The sequence below is a fragment of the Phyllostomus discolor genome, chromosome 5 (assembly GCF_004126475.2).
Source record: "Phyllostomus discolor isolate MPI-MPIP mPhyDis1 chromosome 5, mPhyDis1.pri.v3, whole genome shotgun sequence".
In the NCBI taxonomy this organism is placed as follows: Eukaryota; Metazoa; Chordata; class Mammalia; order Chiroptera; family Phyllostomidae; genus Phyllostomus; species Phyllostomus discolor.
In genome coordinates, this window is record NC_040907.2 from 67517460 (window position 1) to 67536755 (window position 19296).

Consider the following 19296-nt stretch of genomic DNA (forward strand, 5'->3'; position numbering starts at 1 on the left):
CAGCTCATCATAGGCTAACCCCCTGAACCTGTTTCCCAGGCCTCCTTTTCTCTGACTTCCCAATGAGCCAAAGCAGCCGCCCTCAGACTCATTTCTTTCCTGTCACATTTCTAGAGAGCCGAAGTTGCCCGGCTAGGCTCTCTCCTGTTGCTTCTTCTAGCCTAGGCCCTTTCTTGTTTCACTGTCCATAGCTTTAATAAATATACTCTCAAAATCGAAAAGAAAACAGTCTACTACTAATTTCCCAAATATACCTTTCCTTTAATGATTTCAGTTAAAATGATATTGAGGATTTTGAATACTAATTTGTATGGGGATGGGAAACATAACAGAATTTGTATGAAGAATGAATTTGAAGGAGGAGAGACTAAAGGCATATAAATCACGAAGCTACTCTAGTACTACAACTATAAAATGATGAGAGCTTAAAGTAAAATATGGCAATAGGAATAAAAAGATATAGTAAGAAATGAAGGAAAAATTAGTATGACTTAGTAACTAAGTGGTTATGAGTACAGAGTAAGGAATTTATAATTTTCAAAGAAAATGATGCCACAAAAGTTAGAAAAGATCAATACTGGAGGGGGATATATAGCTAGTTCTATAGATATATAGGTATACAGGTTCTGTATACCTAAAGGTGTGGAACTAGATGTCAGGGCTGGATAAGTGGATTTGGAAGTCATCTTTAAATTAGAGGTCATAGTGAATGCAAAGTGGATAACATCACTCCATTATTTCACAAATAGTTATTGAACATCTTATATGTACTAGATTCAGTTTACAGAGATAACATTTACTTACTGCTATAATGGAACTTGTAAGCTTAATAATCACTGATTTTCCGTTCTGTGCCGAGCATCATTCTAGATGCTGGTGATAAGTAAAGTAGTGATAGTTCAATTCCCTATATTTATGAACCTTACATTATAATGAATGAAGATGAGTAGTAAACAGGTTTTTTTAAAAATCTACAACTACAGTGAAGGAAGTAAATGGGGTGGTGTAAGTAAATTGGGGGGCTACTTTAAATAGAGTAATTAGGGAAAGCCTTTTTGAGAAGGCTATGTTAACCTAAGACCTGGTGAGTAAAAAGTTGCCAAACCTGCAAAGATCCAGAGAGGGTGTTCCCAGCAGAGTATACAAAACATCACCACCACCACCCCTCCCCGCTGTGCAAGATAGTAGAGAACTTGATGTGTTTGTTGTAAGAATAAAAATAGTAAGACAGATCAGTGTGATGTGAAATAACAAATGTAGGTAGGTGCCAGATTGCCAGGATCTTTATAGGCTATATTGGAAGACAATTGAGGGACTTTTAATAGGGGAGTTGACATCATATGAATTACTTGTGGTAATTGCTCTGATAAAAGTAAGTACCATATACTACAGAAGCTAATAAAAATAGTTACTAACCCATGATGGGAAAGAGTTTATAAGTAGTAAAACAAAGGTATAACAACCAAATTATAAGCAGTATCCCAAGGTTAGGAAGACAAAGGTTTGCCAAAGAGAAGTTAAAAAAAAAAATCTTGCCCTGGCCAGTGTGGCTCAGGGGACTGAGTGCCAGCCTGCAAACCAAAGGGTCACTGGTTCGATTCCTAGTCCGGGCACATGCCTGGGTAGTGGGCCAGCTTCCCAGCTGGGGGTGAGCAAGAGACAACCACGAACTGAAGTTTCTCTCCTTCTCTTTCTCCCTCCCTTCCTTTGTAAAAGTAAATAAATAAAATCTTAAAACAAAAGTCTTTTGAGCTGCATCAGATCATACTTCAGATGAGATAAGCATTCTAAAAGGTTATCCAGTAAAGAATGCCAGAATGGTGAGATGATGAAAATCCTGTTACATGTGAAACCATTGAAGGAAAATGGGATTTTAAGCCTATTAAAGAGGATATTTAACAAAGATTTGGTAACTGTGTTTAAAAAGAACATGTGTAAAAAGAATTAGACTAAGAATAGCAAGAGATTTCAATTTGTATATGTCAACTGTAATCGATTGGTAGTGGTTTGCTGGAGCTCATTAAGATTTACTGGGTGCATTTTGGTTTAGAGAGAAAATTATACTGATCAAGTAGCAGTGTTTGCCAAATGCTTGGAGAAAGGGCAAGCAGTAAGCGGTAGCACATCTTCCATCTTTAGATTGACTGTGTACTTTGTGGAGGACAAAAGTCAGTGGGTGACAGATTTCATATTATATTCTATAATAACAATTATACTGTTAAAAAATGAAATGAGCTGCTATAGGAATTAGTAAATTCTCTCAATAAAGTTCAGTGAGCAATTTATAATGAGAATGTAAGGGAATTCTTGTGTCAGAATGGTTATACTTCTAAGATATTTTTCAATTCTCATTATTTTTCTCTTTTAGGACCAGAGAAATAGCATTGTTATATGGCGTAAATTTGCTATTTAAATAGTTAGACCAATATAATTCAGTCGAGCCCACCAGAAAGAGAAATACATTTGAGGTTGTTAGTGTATAGACATGGTCTTCATGTTTTGTTATATTTACATTCTCTTCCTAAACTATATGTGTGGATATATATAAATATTTATGACTATACAATGTTTCTTTTGGTTTCCATTCGTTTTTAATGTAATAGGTTTGCTGTAATGTTGGCTTTGAAGCCAGAGAGACTGTATCCATTGTTCATCTGCTACTTATTAGCTGTTTGATAGTAAACAATTTATATAATCTTACTTCTGGGCATGTGTTTCACCATCTTGAAAATGGGGATAAAATATAATCCTCATAGGCCTGTTAGAAAGAAAAATTGAGATAGTGTATATAAAATGCTTCACGTTGCCTGGCACATTTTAGCCACTCAGTGATTTTATTCAGCCCCTGACTTTGGCATGTGACTATAAATTTGAGTGTAATAGAAAAACATGTTAGGTAATAGGGAATTAATTAGTTAAATGTTAACTAGCTTTCATTTGAAAGCTAATTTAAAGTAATTATAAGATTTTTGATGAGTGATATAATCAAAATGAAACTTACTAAAGATTATTATTAGAGGGAAAATGGCTGGTTAGATTTGCCTTGTGGCTAGGTTTTTGTGTTAAGAGTTATATATTTATAAAAAAATTTTAAAGAAGAGTTAAATATTTAAAATAGAACTTAAAAGTAGTTAAATGTCATGAGATCGTTTTATAGTTAAGGAAACTGAGAACCAGAGTACTTAGTTGCTTATTAATAAATTTCAGAGCTGGTACTAGACTTTGTATCCTAAATGGATGATAACCTGAATGAGATAGAAAGATTACAGTGGCACAGAAGGGGAAATGGCAGAAGACGATGGAAACCTCAAAGAGAGAAAATAGTTTAAAATTACACGAACTACAGTGTTAGACAACTAGAAAGACTGATACTTGTCAATTGGTTGTTCTTCACTTGGAATTGTAATCTTCACCTACAATTGTTTTTCTACTCCATTCTTTCCACTTTGGAGTAATCCTCCCTGTTGAAACTTTGAAGATATTACATGTCTAAGTAAAGCTTTTCATCATCCCTCAGGCGTACTAGACCTTTTAGGTTCTTACAATGCATGTTACTTGTCCCTAATTTGATTGTAAACTTCTTTGGCAGAAACCACATTCCCTATTGTGCCAACCCCTTCTGTTTACATAGTACGTTTTACTTTTTCATGTGCTTTTTACTCTTTCATTTTATCTCTTACATTTATAGACTTTATAGAGAATATGTATAGATACATTTATAGAAAATGTTGTTTTAAACTGCCTGACGTGTTCATGACCAGCATTTTGCCTGAAATGTCAAGTTTCTTTTCTGTGGCATTCTAGAACTAAGTTTTCTGTAGTGGATCTATACTTTTCAAGATAGAAGATTCATAAGTCTTTTTCAGAGTTGTAAGATACTCTACAAATGATATAGATGTAGAATGATCTGAAAGAGTTGGAATTATGTTCCTGGGAGCTCAGGGCTCTGTGGAATTGTCTCAGAAGACAGGACAGAGACTTTTTTTATTATTGAAATGCCTGGTAAAATGTCATTTGGAATTTTCCAGTCAGGAAAAAAAAAGATTTGAAAATTGCTGATCTAATCTAGCCCCCTCGTTTTACACATTAATAAGAAAATTATGTCCTGGGGGTTAGATAATTAGCATAAGATATAATCCAGGATTCTTAATGAAGTCTACTGACTATTAATTCTGTGTTCTTTTTGTTCTTACCAGGTTACCCTTTTTATATTTTCTTACAAAATTTGGTCTTTACTAATGTTTATTAGAAAACAATAGCTATGTAATTTCTCACTATTCCTGAATTCCTCCAGCTCTCCTGTTATTAAAAATTATGACTCTTCCATGAGAATTTGAAATAAAAGACAAGAGGGTACACTAAGCCTTTATACCTAACCTTTTCCCTTTCACATTTCATTTCTATTAACCTTACTACTGTAAAAGGGAACAATCTATATTAATATTAGAAACATAGATGGGCCCTGTCCTTAGAACCAAAACCAGAAAATTTTTAGCAGGAATTAGTGCTGTTAAGAACACAGTAATGATTTGATGTATATAAACATTTTGGAAGGATATGTCAGATTGTTGTATATGATACAGTTTTTCAAAGCTTGGAATCAAATTGGACATTGCACCCTTATCTCCTTTTTCTGTGGTAAAAATCAGTGGTTGAAACCCAATTTAGCAAAGATGTGATGTCATCAAAAGGAATGTGGTACGTTCTAATGTTGACTATTTCTTATGGTGTGCCACACATGTTACTATGTTTCCTTTGTAAAGTTAAAATATCTCCATTCCCCTGGAGTTTCTCAAGAACAATTTGGGAACTTCTGTCTTCTTTGTGCTTCAGTTCTTTTTATGCTAGATGTGTACTGTATTTTTTAAATTGCAGCACATTGTTGCTCTTTCCCCTCCTGCATGTATGACATCTTGATTAAATGTCTCTTGCCTTTTTATATTCACTTTTAGGCCTGGGAGAGACTTCAGACAAACCATTCAGATTCTTAAGTCTACCAGAGTTTTCTCTTTGATCCTGTGTTCAAATTCATGGTGACCGAATGAAACACAAGTTGGGACAGTTTGCCAGTACTGCCAGTCAGTACTTAGCTCATACTACTCAGCTATTTTGGTGGTTTGTTACTCAGAGGGTTTGACATCACCTACAAACATGCTGTTGCTATATAAAAACTGACCTGCTTCTTCTGGAAAATTGCCAGCCAATGAGCAGTTACACTTGCAGTTTAAATTCAAAAGATTACTGGCATCTAGTGATATAGAAGATACTTGGCTTTTCAGATGCTGTATCCCTGTTTTATCCATCCAAATCACACTGGATGTTAGGGTTTAAAGTAGGATTGGGGTTCCATGAAACAGTGTTATCATTATTGACATAAAATATCGTACTCTGCTCTAGATCACAGCTGTCACCTCCTTAAATTGTGTAGGGAACAATGCAAAATTGTTTAACAAAATTTGAAAAGCTTTATACCTAGAACTTCATTATAAAACTCCAGGAAAACTAGCCTAAGGCTTTGAGATGCCCTTTTATCCCAGATCTCAGATCTTTCTAACATACTTTAGTTTGAAGTGATACAGAGGAGGTAGAGAAATGAGTCAATGTGTTTTTACCAGAAGTTTTACAATGAGTTTTACCAGAAGTGACTAGAATAAATGCAAAAGAGGTGATTGGACTTTCTGTCATCCAGAGAAAGATATAGTGCTATTTTAGCAATGCAAAAGTATAAGAACTTTTAATAGGTATTAATTCCACCCACCTCTGTATTCCTGGCATCTGCTTTCTCTTTAACAAGTCTTCCTCCCTGATACAGTGGAAAAAGATAGGAGAAAAGTATTCCTTTCGTCCTCTAGTCTAAACTTAATACTAAAAATACTTAAACTTTTAACTTGAATAGAATATTATAGTACTCACACCCACTGCTTTTATATACCATTTGCTGATCTTAAAATAATTATACTCATGCTTCCCCTTTTGTGACAAGTATTCTCTCCCATAGTAATACGTATCAGAGAAGAGAAATGAGGTGGAGGCCCTGGGCTCACATACTCACTGCCATAAATGTCTTTTTCTAGTCCTTTTCCTGACTGGCTATAAGACCCTCTAGCACGTTGTGTCTTGAATCATTTTTTTTTTTTCATGTTCTCTTTTACAAGTGTTCCCTGTGTTCATTTGTATCAACTAGTTTTATTTAAAGACAAAAGATTTTATTAAGTGTACTAAGAGCTTACATAAGATACATAAGTTTATAAATTTAAAGTTGTTATTTGAAAAAAGTAATGTATTACTTGATTGCACCTAAAGGGAAAAACAGCCTCATGTGGGTGGTCTGCAAAATCATGAAAAACAAAATACATGCAGTACTTTATAATTAAAATGTATGTAGATTACAACACATATATACAGAGAGAAGTCAGTTTATGGCTTGGACTCCCCGCCCCCATTTATAAACTGTATTCTTCTAGTGAAGTTAATAATTGATTATTAAAGCTTTAAATACATTTTTCCATTTAAGCATCATTTTCGATGACTACAGAGTATTTCCCCATATGAATATGGTATAATAACTACCCCTGGATTTTGGATATTCAGGTTCTTGCTTTATGCTATTTGTTGTAATAAGTGAACACTGTTTTATATAAACCTTGATATGAATTTTCCTTTTTCTCCCTACCTACTAAAGGCCCCTGCTATCTATCACTGGTCCTACAACCTAATGGTATTCTTTTCAACATTAAGGGACCTAATGTTCTTAAAGTGCTTGTTAGCACAGTGTGTGGCACGCTGTAAGTACAGAATAAATACTGTTGACAGCCTTTCCTTGGCTCAACATTGAGACAAGGAAATAAGATTTGAAATGATTCTTTTAGGTGTGCAGTGAGATCTTTTAGCAATATCACAGCAAGGGATGCCAAATGGAGGAGGAAAATCTGAAAGGTCACAGCTGTAACATGGAAAGAGTTTCTGTAGTCATTTGTTTGTATTGGTCATTTCCAGTTGTATGTTCTTTATATAAAAGGAATATCTTTGCTGGAGACTGTTAGAATATGAATTTCTTCCTTTGAGTAAAAATGCACACATTTGTTAAAGTAATAGATATAAAAAATATTGAAAAGCACTCTTTAAAATAGTGTGATCATTGTGTGTATTACTTTGTTTATTGCATTTGTATTTTATATTTTTATGATATTTCATTCACCTTTGTTTCCAACGATGTCTTCTTTGTTTGTTTGTTTTTTTAAATCATCCTAGTCACGTGAACTGGAAATTTCAGTTTATTGGCGTGATTGGCGATCTCTGTGTGCTGTAAAATTTCTGAGGTTAGAAGATTTTTTAGACAACCAACGTCATGGCATGTGTCTCTATTTGGAACCACAGGGTACTTTATTTGCAGAGGTAATAAATGCATTTTATTAAATATGCTTAAGTACAGTTGAAATATATATGTAGGCAGTATGATGTAGAAGTGGAAAGGGCATTAGGGTGAACAACAGACAACTTGAAATCTTGGCTCAACTCTGCCACTGAAAAGGTATATAAGACAAATAACTTATCCTCTCCAGCTCTGTTTTCACAGAGGGGTTGGACTATATTATATCTGAGATTCTCTTAAGTTTTCAAAATTTAGAAGTGTAGTGAATTTTATGAACCACAAACCTAGTGCTGTATTCATATCTACTTCATTTTTCTTCACTGCAGGTTACCTTTTTTAATCCAGTCATTGAAAGACGACCAAAACTCCAACGACAAAAGAAAATTTTTTCAAAACAACAAGGTAATTACTAAGAAATCAAATACTAACAAGTGTTTTGGTATTTTTAAAATATAGAAAATCTACATACTATTTTAAAAGTGACATCCAGCTTTGCTTTTTAAAATTTGTTTATTCATTTATTTCTGACTTTTTATTAAAGAGCATTTCAAACATATTCATAACTAGAGAGGCTAGCACAATGTACCATCACTCAGCTTCAGCAGTAGTGATGAAAAAGTCCTGGCTGATTTTGTTTCATCTACATCTCATTCTCTCACTACTTCCTCGGATTATTTGAAGCAAATGCAGACATCATACTCATTTGTACTTAACTATTACACTTAGTATCTGTGAAAAAGATAAGAGTTCCTTTTCAAACCTTAACCACATATCATTACTAGACTTTAAAAACAGTTTCAACTTACTTATTTTTAAAACTTTTTCAGCTGTTTTGTGCTAGCCTTTATAACAAATAGTTAACTATATTTTAAGTGACAAATTTTATTCTTCATGAATTATAAACCAGTGAATATGAATTTTTTAATTATAGCTTTTGGTAATACTAAAAAATTTCTTGTTCTATTTTCCTTTCACAATATCCACAGGCAAAACATTTCTCAGAGCTCCTCAAATGAATATTAATATTGCCACTTGGGGAAGGCTAGTGAGAAGAGCTATTCCTACAGTAAATCATTCTGGCACCTTCAGTCCTCAAGCACCTGTGCCTCCTACAGTGCCAGTGGTTGATGTACGCATCCCTGAACTAGCACCTCCAACTAGGTATGTACTTAAGGTTTTTGAACATTGCTTTTATAAAATAATTTTTGTGACATTTGTATCTTTTGATTACAGTGGGCCTAAAACAATCACATTTTTTCCAAATAGCATTTTGAAATTAGTGTTCTTTTAAAAATTAAAATTGTTTGTTTTCATGGTAAAGCTGTTTAAAATACATATTTTTGATAACTGTTTTTGGTGAATTATTTTATCTTCTATAAGTGATTCTACAGTAACCAAATTGGACTTTGATCTTGAACCTGAACCTCCTCCAGCCCCACCACGTGATTCTTCCCTTGGAGAAATAGATGAATCTGCTGAATTAAGAGACTTGGATACACCAGGACAGGTAAGGCGTTTTAAATCTTGTATTTTCACCATGTGAATTACCAGCAAAAGCATCGTAGTGAATGAGGTGTACATTTCGGTTATTTAAAAGTTACCTATGTTTTATGTCCTTGTGAGTGAAACATAAAAACCTCTGGATGCTCATGGGCTAGTACAGATAGAATAGGCTGCTGAAGCTGCTAAGAGGAAAGTAAGAGCATGTTGACATTAGATGACAACTGCCTGAAACACTATCTTCTGGCTTGGTTAGCATGATTTCTGAGTGTGCATTGAAGATGACAACAATATGTGAGTTTTTCACATATTTTAGTTAAGTGCAATATAGAATTGATCATCTTAGAATGAATATTCAATGTCTGAATTTTATTTTCCTCACTAATATTTATATTGACTTTTGACATTTTTACTTTGTCTTTAACAAATAAGTTATTTTCTTGAATATTTCTATGATTTCATGAGTATTTCATGTTTTACAGGATTCAGAAACTGTTTTTGATATTGAAAATGACAGAAATAGTATACTTCCAAAATCTCAATCTGAATATGAACCTGATATTTCTCAGTCAGGCCTAGAATATAGTGCTATCCAAGAACTTGAGGATAGAAGGTAAAGAATATATATATACATCTTTGCTACTACATTTTTGGCTTCATACTTTTGCCTTACTTTTAACTGACATTACTGTTTTCAGGTCTCAACAGATGTTTCAGTTTAATCTACAAGACTTCAGATGTTGTGCTGTCTTGGGTAGAGGACATTTTGGAAAGGTAATTTCTTAAATTTTCTTGAAATATCTACCAAAGTAAAAGCTCAAATGGGAAATAATCATTTCAATTTCATTTTAGGTGCTTCTGGCTGAATATAAACACACAAATGAAATGTTTGCTATAAAAGCCTTAAAGAAAGGAGACATTGTAGCTCGAGATGAAGTAGACAGGTTAGTTTTTAAAAAATAAAATTGTTTATTTTTATGAAGTTGTGACTTAATAGCATGAAAATTCATGTATATATACAACAGCAAAACTTTCTGTTTTTGTAATACTATGTGAGGAAAGTAAATAAGTTAATGTATCTATACTTGACATAAGGTAGACAATAATTAAATACTTTTTCTTTTCAGCCAACTCCTCCTTTCCCTCCTTATGACAATTTACTGGTTAGGGGTCACCAAGGAAAGATGATGAAATGTTTAAACTAATTCTATTAAGGTTTTTATTATTAGAAATATTAAAGTGCTTATATACCTTAGGAAATGTTAGTCCTCTATGGTTGAGTGAGGCTATTTCCCATATCATAAGTCATAAAATGTCGCTATAGATAATCTGCAGTTAACTGAATGGTTACAATATCCTACTTTTTAAAATGCACCTCTATTATTTCGTCTATTTTTTTAAATGATATTGGTAACCATAGTATCTTATCTTCCTGGGTTTGATAACTATAAATTGATATGTGTACACCTATATGTACAACTATTGAAATCCAAGGACTTCGGGAGTAATATTGTAATTAGGTCACAGAATAGTTTTTTTTTAATATATATTTTATTGATTATTCTATTACAGTTGTCCCATTTTCCCCTCTTCACTCCCCACCACCCTACACACCCTCTCCCACCCACATTTCCCGCCTCTAGTTCATGTCCATGTGTCATAAGTTCTTTAGCTTCTACATTTCCCATACTATTCTTAACCTACCCCTGTCTATTTTCAACCTACAATCTATGCTACTTATTCTCTGTACCTTTTCCCCCTCTCTCCTCCTCCCACTCCCCTGTTGCTAACCCTCCATGTGATCTTCATTTCTGTGGTTCTGTTCCTGTTCTAGTTGTTTGCTTAGTTTGTTTTTGTTTTTGTTTTAGGTATGGTTGTTAATAATTGTGACTTTGCTGTCATTTTACTGTAAATATTTATCTTCTTTTTCTTAGATAAGTCTCTTTAACATTTCATGTAATAAGGGCTTGGTGATGATGAACTCCTTTAACTTGACTTTATCTGCCCTTCCATTCTAAATAATAGCTTTGCTGGATAGAGCAATCTTGGATGTAGGTCCTTGCCTTTCATGATTTCAAGTACTTCTTTCCAGCCCCTTCTTGCCTGCAAGGTCTGTTTTGACAAATCAGCTGACAGTCTGATGGGAACTCCTTTGTAAGTGACTGTCCCCTTATCTCTTGCTGCTTCTAGGATTCTCTCCTTATCTTTAATCTTGGGTAATGTAATTATGATGTGCCTTGGTGTGTTCCTCCTTGGGTCCAACTTCTTTAGGACTCTCTGAGCTTCCTGGACTTCCTGGAAGTCTATTTCCTTTGCCAGATTGGGGAAGTTCTCCTTTATTATTTGTTCAAATAAGTTTTCCACTTGTTGCTCTTCTTTTTCTCCTTCTGGTACCCCTATAATTTGGATGTTGGAACATTTAAAGATGTCCTGGAGGTTCCTAAGCCTCTCCTCATTTTTTTGAATTCTTGTTTCTTCCTTCTTTTCTGTTTGGTTGTTTCTTCCTTCTGGTCTACCCCATTGATTTGAGTCCCAGTTTTCTTCCCATCGCTATTGGTTCCCTGTGCATTTTCCTTTATTTCACTTAGCATAGCCTTCATGTTTTCATCTAGTTTGCGACCAAAATCAGCCAATTCTGGGAGCATCCTGATCACCAGTGCTTTAAACTGTGCACCCGATAGGTTGGCTATCTCTTCATCGCTTAGTTGTATTTTTTCTGGAGCTTTGATCTGTTCTTTTGTTTGGGCCATTTTTTTTTTGTCTCAGCACGCCTGTTACATGTGAAGGGTGGAGCCTTAAGTATTCACCAGGGCGGGGGAACCCATGTTCCTGTGTTGTGACACTGTATGTGGTGGAGGGGTCTGAGAATGAACAGTGGCACTTTCTTTGCTCTCTGCCAGATTTCAGTCACTTCCCCCACTTCCCGAAGCAAATTGGGCCCTTCTGGTGCTGATTCCCACGTGGGTAGGTTTGTGTACATTCTAGGACCCTGTAGGTCTCTCCAGTAAACTCTCTTGTGAGGCTGGGAGTTTCTCCTGCTGCTGGCCTCAACCCCCACAGGGGTTTTCAGTCAGTGGTTTGAGACTTAATTTCCCTGCACTCTGTCCCTCTCCCAATTTGTTTCACCTGGTTTATCTGCACATGAATGTGGGACCGCCTGGTCTGCCAGCTGCAGCCTTGCACACCCCACTCCACAATCTGCTGCCTTGCTGGGTCCACCAGCCACAGCCACTGCCTTGCTGGGAGTCCTCTCTACCCTGGCTGCCTGTCTCTGCCCCTCCCACCGATCTGGATGCATGTGTTTTCTTTAACTCTTTGGTTGTAAGACTTCCATACAGTTCAATTTTCTGTGAGTTCTGGTTGGTTTTTGTTTTTAAATTGTTGTTGTCCTTCTTTTGGTTGTGTGAAGAGGCACAGTGTGTCTACCTATACCTCCATCTTGGCAGGAAGTGAGAATAGTATATTTTTTTAAAGACTATCTCAAATAGGGTGATTAAATATGGAAAAATTGTATAACAAATAAAATACTTGTTACAAAAGAGGCTTTTATTTGATATATAGAGTAGTATTTTTCTTTTTTAATTTATTTTTTTCCATTAGAAGTAGTATTTTTCTTAAATCACTAATAAGCATGAGTTAATATTAATAGAACACAGCCCTATATAATATAAAGGGCCTAGGACCCTTAAAGGGCCTGAGTGAGAAGACTGACTTACCTAGTTCTCATTGTTTCTCCTTAAGTAATGATTTGACCCCAGGGCCATTGAGTATCTTTGAGCCTCAGTTAATCCACATATTTTAAAAATGAATTTTTTGGTAATACTTGTCCTACTGAATTGTATTAAGTGCCATATGGGTGTACCAAATTGTTGTGTGTTTTTTTCCCCTATGAAATGGGAAGTTCTCAGAATTGGGATAGAGCCTAAAAGATGAGGATTTCCTTTATATACAATTTTTTTTCTTTTAGATTTGTCTGTTTATTTTTTACCTCTCATACTCCTCAGTGACGTCTTGATATCTAAAACTACTCAGAAAGGATTTTGCTGAATATATGTGAACTCTTATGAACATCATATTATATGCTTAGAAATCTGAATGTGTGTGTATGCGTTCTATCCTCACCTGAGGACATCCTGATTTTTTTTTTTTTTAAGAGAGAGGGGAAAGGAGGTGGTGGGGAGAGAGAAACATCGATGTGAGAGAGAAATGTTGACTGGTTGCCTCTCGCTCCTCAACTGGAGCCCAAACCCACAACCCAGGCTTGTATGTTGACTGGGAATAGATAATGTGACCTTTCGGTTTACAGGAGCACACTCCTACCAACTGAGCCCCACCAGGGCTAGAACTATATTTTTATGTTATATAAGTAGTTGGTTAAAGCAAACCTTTAATTGCACTGTCAGATTGTTTATAATTGCAATAATAATAGAGTCAAATATTTTTTTCTGGAAAAAGGTTTGCTTTGTTTCAGATCCGTAAATAGTAAATTCATGTTTCCTAAAATAATAGGAAATAGGTATGACCTCTTTTAATTCTGTTGGCTTACATAGGTTTATATAGCTTTCTGCTGTATTGTAAACTATTTTGAGCCATATCTCTGTAAGAAAAACCTTTCTAATTAAATCAAAAAAGAATAATATTAATATAGCTATTAAAGAAGAATGTCCATATCAGAGAGTGGAGCTTTAGGCGGAGCCCAAGCTGTTATCCCTACAGAAGATTAATTCAACCCTAGTGAAAAGTTAATGAGTGATCCTTCTCATCTAACTTTAGTATAAATAGAACTGGTACAAAAACAAATGGAAAATTTGGAATGAGAAATAAAACTCATTATTAGAGAAATTTGAGGAAAGCAGCAAAAAAGGAGCAGTTAGAGGAAATCAAGAAAAAAATAATTTAGAAAATGAAAAAATAGAGCAGCATATTTTTAAAGTAATATATATTACTTGCAAGTCTGAATAATAAACAACTTAGACTAGTGAAAACTAAGCAGAATCCTTTATGTTCACTTTCTAAATTATCTTTAGTCTGGATTTTATTATTTTACTTAGGAAACTGACTTTTTTTATAGAGAAAAATTCCAAATTAACTTCTTTTTAAATGAAAACAAATTATGGACTAACTCCAAAATTATTCAATTCATGTTCAAAGGTCACATTTTCTACCTACATTTAGTATAATATTCTCTCTTGAGACCCATCCTCCCCCAATCCATAATAAGAATGTTAGATTTAGTTATTGTAGTGCTTCCTTTCTCGGCCTCCTTTTCTTACTGGTTCCTATTTCGAGACAACAAAATAGTGTTGCAGATGTACAATCAAAGCACCACTAACCATATTATATACAGATACAAGGTTGAATCCTAAGGCCTTAGCCTTATTAATTATGTGGTTTTCCACTGACCAAAATATTTACACAAGTTTTTAAGTTTTTTGGCATATCTAATAATGTACTCAACTCTGAAGAAAGTACACAAAAAAGTGTTAGAATGGAATGTTAATCAGGGAGAGAAAACATAAATATACCAATTATGTTAATAGAAGAGGCTACATGCATATTTAAATTTAAAATGAATGATACAGATAATAGCAACCCATAGAAAGGGAATATCATGGTGTACCAATGGATTTAGGGTAAGACCTTGTAAAGGAGATTGGATTTTTCCTATTATTTGCTATTACAATGGGTCTAAAGGGGGCCTTTCTCCTTTATCTTATAGTTGAAGATGTCTATCCAGTTCTCATCAAAGAATTCCTATTAAAACTATTTTAAGAGGCATTTAGATCATTGATCCTTGATCTTTTATGCCATTTACATGTTCAACACAGGCGTAATACCTATGGTGTATTAGTAATTTGCCCATAAATAGAAACCATAGACAATGAAGAGACTGTATTTGTCTTCTACTTGAGCCAAAATATATTACCAGTTTATTTCATCTGAATATCTACGTTACCCACATTTTAGATTGACTTAGTAAATCAGTTTTAGAATCCGTCGTCTAGATCTTGCCCAATTGGGCATTATTTTCCAGTGAACTTAAATGGTGAGAAAAATCAAAGCAATTAACTGTCTTCTTGATTTTCTATGAATTTACTTCTAATAATGACTTAATTTGTAGTAACAATTAGAAACCTTGCCAAATATATGTAGACATAAGCCTAAAGCTTTAAAAACAATTACAGTGAGTAGAGCTTTCTGTTTCTGAATATGTATAAAATATTGAACAGATTGTATAAAATCAGAGGGTAAAAGTTCATCTTGACTGTGACCATAATAAATGGGGTTTAAACACTATTACATAGTAGCTGCATTTACTGTCAATATGTAAAACTGAACAGCTGTTCTAGTTCATAATCCAGATGACAACTATATTATCATAGCATTGAAAATTTTATGCTCCTTCACAAACAGGGATACTGTTAAATATTTTCAAAATTCTATTTAATTTTTTAACATAGCAATATAATCTGGATACCCAAGTAAAATTACCTTTTTTAAATTAACTCTTTCTTAAAAGACATAAAAAAAAAGGAGAGATTGGTCTACTTCCCTCTAATTTGAGGATTTTAGTTTGGCATTTTGATACCAACAACAAAATTTAAGCAGTTTCTTAATTTTTAAAAGCATGAATAATGATTTTAAATATTAATGTCAACTTTTGGTTCCAGTCTCAAGAAGAAACCAAAGCAAAACAAAGTGCCTACTTTGCATTAGAAATATAAATATAATCTAATCATTAATAAAATACATCTATTATAAAATAAAATACATGTGTGCTGCTCTGATACACAGTGAGAACTCGACCATTTTTGTCATGCCAACCATATATTTTAGTTTGCATTAATAATTTCAATTCATTATATCTTTATTTTGATCAAGTGCTTAACATAAGTTAATTTCAAGTTATATTTGAACAGCTGATCTTTTGTTCTCCTTTAAGTCAAGTTGATCTTCAGAGAGAAGAGGATTGATATTTTTTGCTATCTAGGCAAAATTAATGTTCCAGAGTCAACAATTTTGAACACTGTTCTTCCTAGCAGCTTGTAAAAGTTCTTACAAGAACAACCTGTGATTGCTATGGGCTTACAGGGGAATTGTGTTGCTTTCAAGGAGCTTCTTGAAGCTTGTTATAGAATTCTCCATGTAGCCTCCTTATTTTCCTGTCAGCCTTCTAAATTAAAACTGTATACAGCATATCTTTACTTAATATAGTATATGATAAAATATTTGAATACTGTAGCTTATGAATTTAAAACACTGTCATTGAAATTACCTTGGTCACAAACTATATTGTAAATTTATGCTTTAGGTTGCTAAATTCTCTGACCGGTTCCTGATAATTTTTACAATTTACCCTAATTAAGCCTTTTTTATTAACTATAAATACATAGCTATATGTGTGCTGCTCTGATACACAGTGAGAACTCGACCATTTTTGTCGTGCCAACCATATATTTTAGTTTGCGTTAATAATTTCAATTCATTATATATGTCAAATTGACCAAATTTTTCAAAGCGTTGGAGCAAAACAAAAATATGTTAATGGTTTTAAAGTTATTATAGGTAAGAACTTTGCTTATTTTAGAGTTTTGTAATTTTCAAAGAATGTTGTTTCCAACTAGAACTTAAAGAAGGGGAAAATGTATTGATTTTTAAATGTTTTTTCTTACAGCTTGATGTGTGAAAAAAGAATTTTTGAAACTGTGAACAGTGTAAGGCATCCATTTTTGGTGAACCTTTTTGCATGTTTCCAAACCAAAGAGCATGTTTGCTTTGTAATGGAATATGCTGCTGGTGGGGACCTAATGATGCACATTCATACTGATGTCTTTGCTGAACCAAGAGCTGTGTGAGTATGCTTCAGACATTTCTCTGAATTTTTCGTGACCAATTTTTTTTTTCTGGAAAGGAATAAAGCTCTCTGAATTATTTTTTCCCAAATGGAAAACTAGATGTCTACAAAGACTATTATAACTCCTTACTTACCTTTTATCATATATAAATGTATCTATTTTACTCTGTTGTCCATGTTGAAAATTTCATGGATTATCCTAAATCATGTTTGATAATTTAGGTAACAAAATTTATGTTCCCTCCAGCAAAATTTCTTCTTTTACATTTTCTCCCTAGGGAATGCCATCTAGGACCATGGCTTTAAATACCAGCTATACTCAAAGTACATTGTTAAGTGGAAGGAGAAAGTATAGACAAGTCTGTTTCATATAATGTATGAAATATTTATATTTGCACTTTATAGAGTAATTTTAAAGTACTGGTATATGAAGTATTTGTATGTTTACAATGTCTATGACAATATAAAAGAAACTGGTATATGTTATTGCTTCCAAGGAAAGACAGAAAGCAGGCTTCATTTGAATTGTTTTTGTAGTTTTTGAATTTGATATTATGTGAAGGTCTTGCTTACTCAAATGCATAAAAATTAAATAATAAACACTCGAGATTAAATATATTTATATTTTCCCCTATTAATATCACAGTTTCTAGCTCTTAAGTGGAGGAGCTAGGATTTGAACCTAGGAAAGTATTCTTATATAGCTACACTCTACATGCTGGTATTCACCAAATTTATATTTCCAGCCCTGACCTCTTCTCTGTACTTCCAATTCTAACAGCATTCACTTGCCAACTTGACTTTTCCCTTTGTATGGTTAATATTATTTCTCATTTAACTTCTCAAACTAAATTGATTTTCCCCATTTTCTCCTGACCTCGCATACCACTCCCCAGGCTCACTATTCTCCTAGTCTTCTCCATCTACCAGTTGTACCAGCCACAACACAGGGAGTCAGTCTCAATCTTCTTTATCCCTCACGTGCAACATCCAAATTATGAGCAAGTTTGATCAATTTTACCTCCAAAACATCCTGAACCAGTCATAAACCTTTATTGGGTTTATTCTTGAATTTTCATCATATTTATATTCTGACAACTGATGTGTATAGCATTTTCACTTCTTTATTTGATTCTCATCATAACCATTAGGTGTATGTAGAGCAGGTAGTAGTATACTGTCATACCTTCAAGTTTCAGATGAAGAAAGAAGTTCATTCTGATAGACAGTGAAACTTTCATAAAGGAGGCAAATGCCAAAGAGTAGTAGTAGAAGGCTACTAATAATTTATCCTCTGAATATTTAAAAAAATTAAAAATAGGGCATTTAAACTATGCCTAGCTGTGTGCTGCCATGGGAATTCCTTTGTTCTTGTGTGTGTGTGTGTGTTTCTTTAGGATCTTGTACTTTTGCTGAGAATACAACTTATATACAAATGAAACAAGCCCACTGAAATATAAGAATAAAATGATACATTTTATTCTTATATTACATTACTTCCAGTTATTCAGATCTCACCGCAAATGTTATTTCTTTGAGGGCCATTTGTTTTATCTTCAACTGAAGATATGTTTATTGATTTTAGAGGTAGGGGGGAATATTGATTGGTTGCTTCCTGTATGTGCCCTGACTGGGTCTTGAACCTGCAACCTAGGTATGTGCACTCATTAGGAATTGAACTCGCAGCCTTTTGGTGTACAGGACAGCACTCCAACCAACTAAGCCATGAGGCCAGGTTGAAGGTCATTTTTTGAGTACCCTATATAAAATACCACTACGTCAGCCTTGGTTGAAGCATTGTCTAGTAAACTGGAAGCTGAAAGATTGTGGGCTTGATTCCCAATCAGGGCACATGCTTGTTGCAGGTTTGTTCCCCAGTCAGGGAGTGCTCAAGCAGCAACAGATTGATGTTTCTCTCCCTACCTTTCCCTCTCTCTAAACATGTCCTCAGGTGAAGATTAAAAAAAAAATAAAAACCACTACATCACTATCGTCCAAGTCTTGTCAGTTCTATTTTCTATTTTATTTCTCCATAGCACTTTGTTTCTACCTGAAATCATCTTATGAATTTATTTTTTACATGAGATGTAAAATACAGGAACAAGGACCATTTCTATTCTGTGTATTAGTGAAACAGCTAGAAAGGTGGCTGGCACATAGTTAGGTAGTCAGTGAATTTTTACTGATTAAGACTATGGAATCAAAATTAGTTTGATTCCTAGCTTTACTGTTTTCTAGCTATGTGACTTTAGACAAATTACTTCATTTTCTGCTTCTGTAAAATATTTATCTTAAAAGCTTTAAGATTAGGATTGAGCACGGGCTGCGACACAAACAGCCAGGGTACATGCCTGGGTTGCAGGCCATAACCCCCAGCAACCACACATTGATGTTTCTCTCTCTCTCTATCTCCCTCCCTTCCCTCTCTAAAAATAAATAAAATCTTTTTAAAAAAGCTTTAAGATTAAATCAGCTGATAAATGAAAGTATCTAACAGTATCTGACGAATAGTAAGTATTCAGTGAAATACATATTTTAAAAAATACTGCCCAGTTATTCAGTCCCATTA

General features: G+C 34.1%; 1 protein-coding gene across 2 annotated transcripts in view; it reads left to right on the forward strand.

Annotated features, from left to right (window-relative positions):
- Positions 1-19296, forward strand: part of PKN2 (protein kinase N2) — a 115824-nt gene that overhangs the window by 80800 nt on the left and 15728 nt on the right. For both annotated transcript variants that reach the window (XM_028514208.2, XM_028514209.2), the window contains exons 9-16: positions 7252-7395; positions 7699-7774; positions 8359-8533; positions 8753-8879; positions 9355-9485; positions 9571-9646; positions 9725-9816; positions 16548-16724. In XM_028514208.2, coding sequence (XP_028370009.1) covers positions 7252-7395; positions 7699-7774; positions 8359-8533; positions 8753-8879; positions 9355-9485; positions 9571-9646; positions 9725-9816; positions 16548-16724 — 998 coding nt within the window. The remainder of the gene's footprint in view (positions 1-7251; positions 7396-7698; positions 7775-8358; positions 8534-8752; positions 8880-9354; positions 9486-9570; positions 9647-9724; positions 9817-16547; positions 16725-19296) is intronic.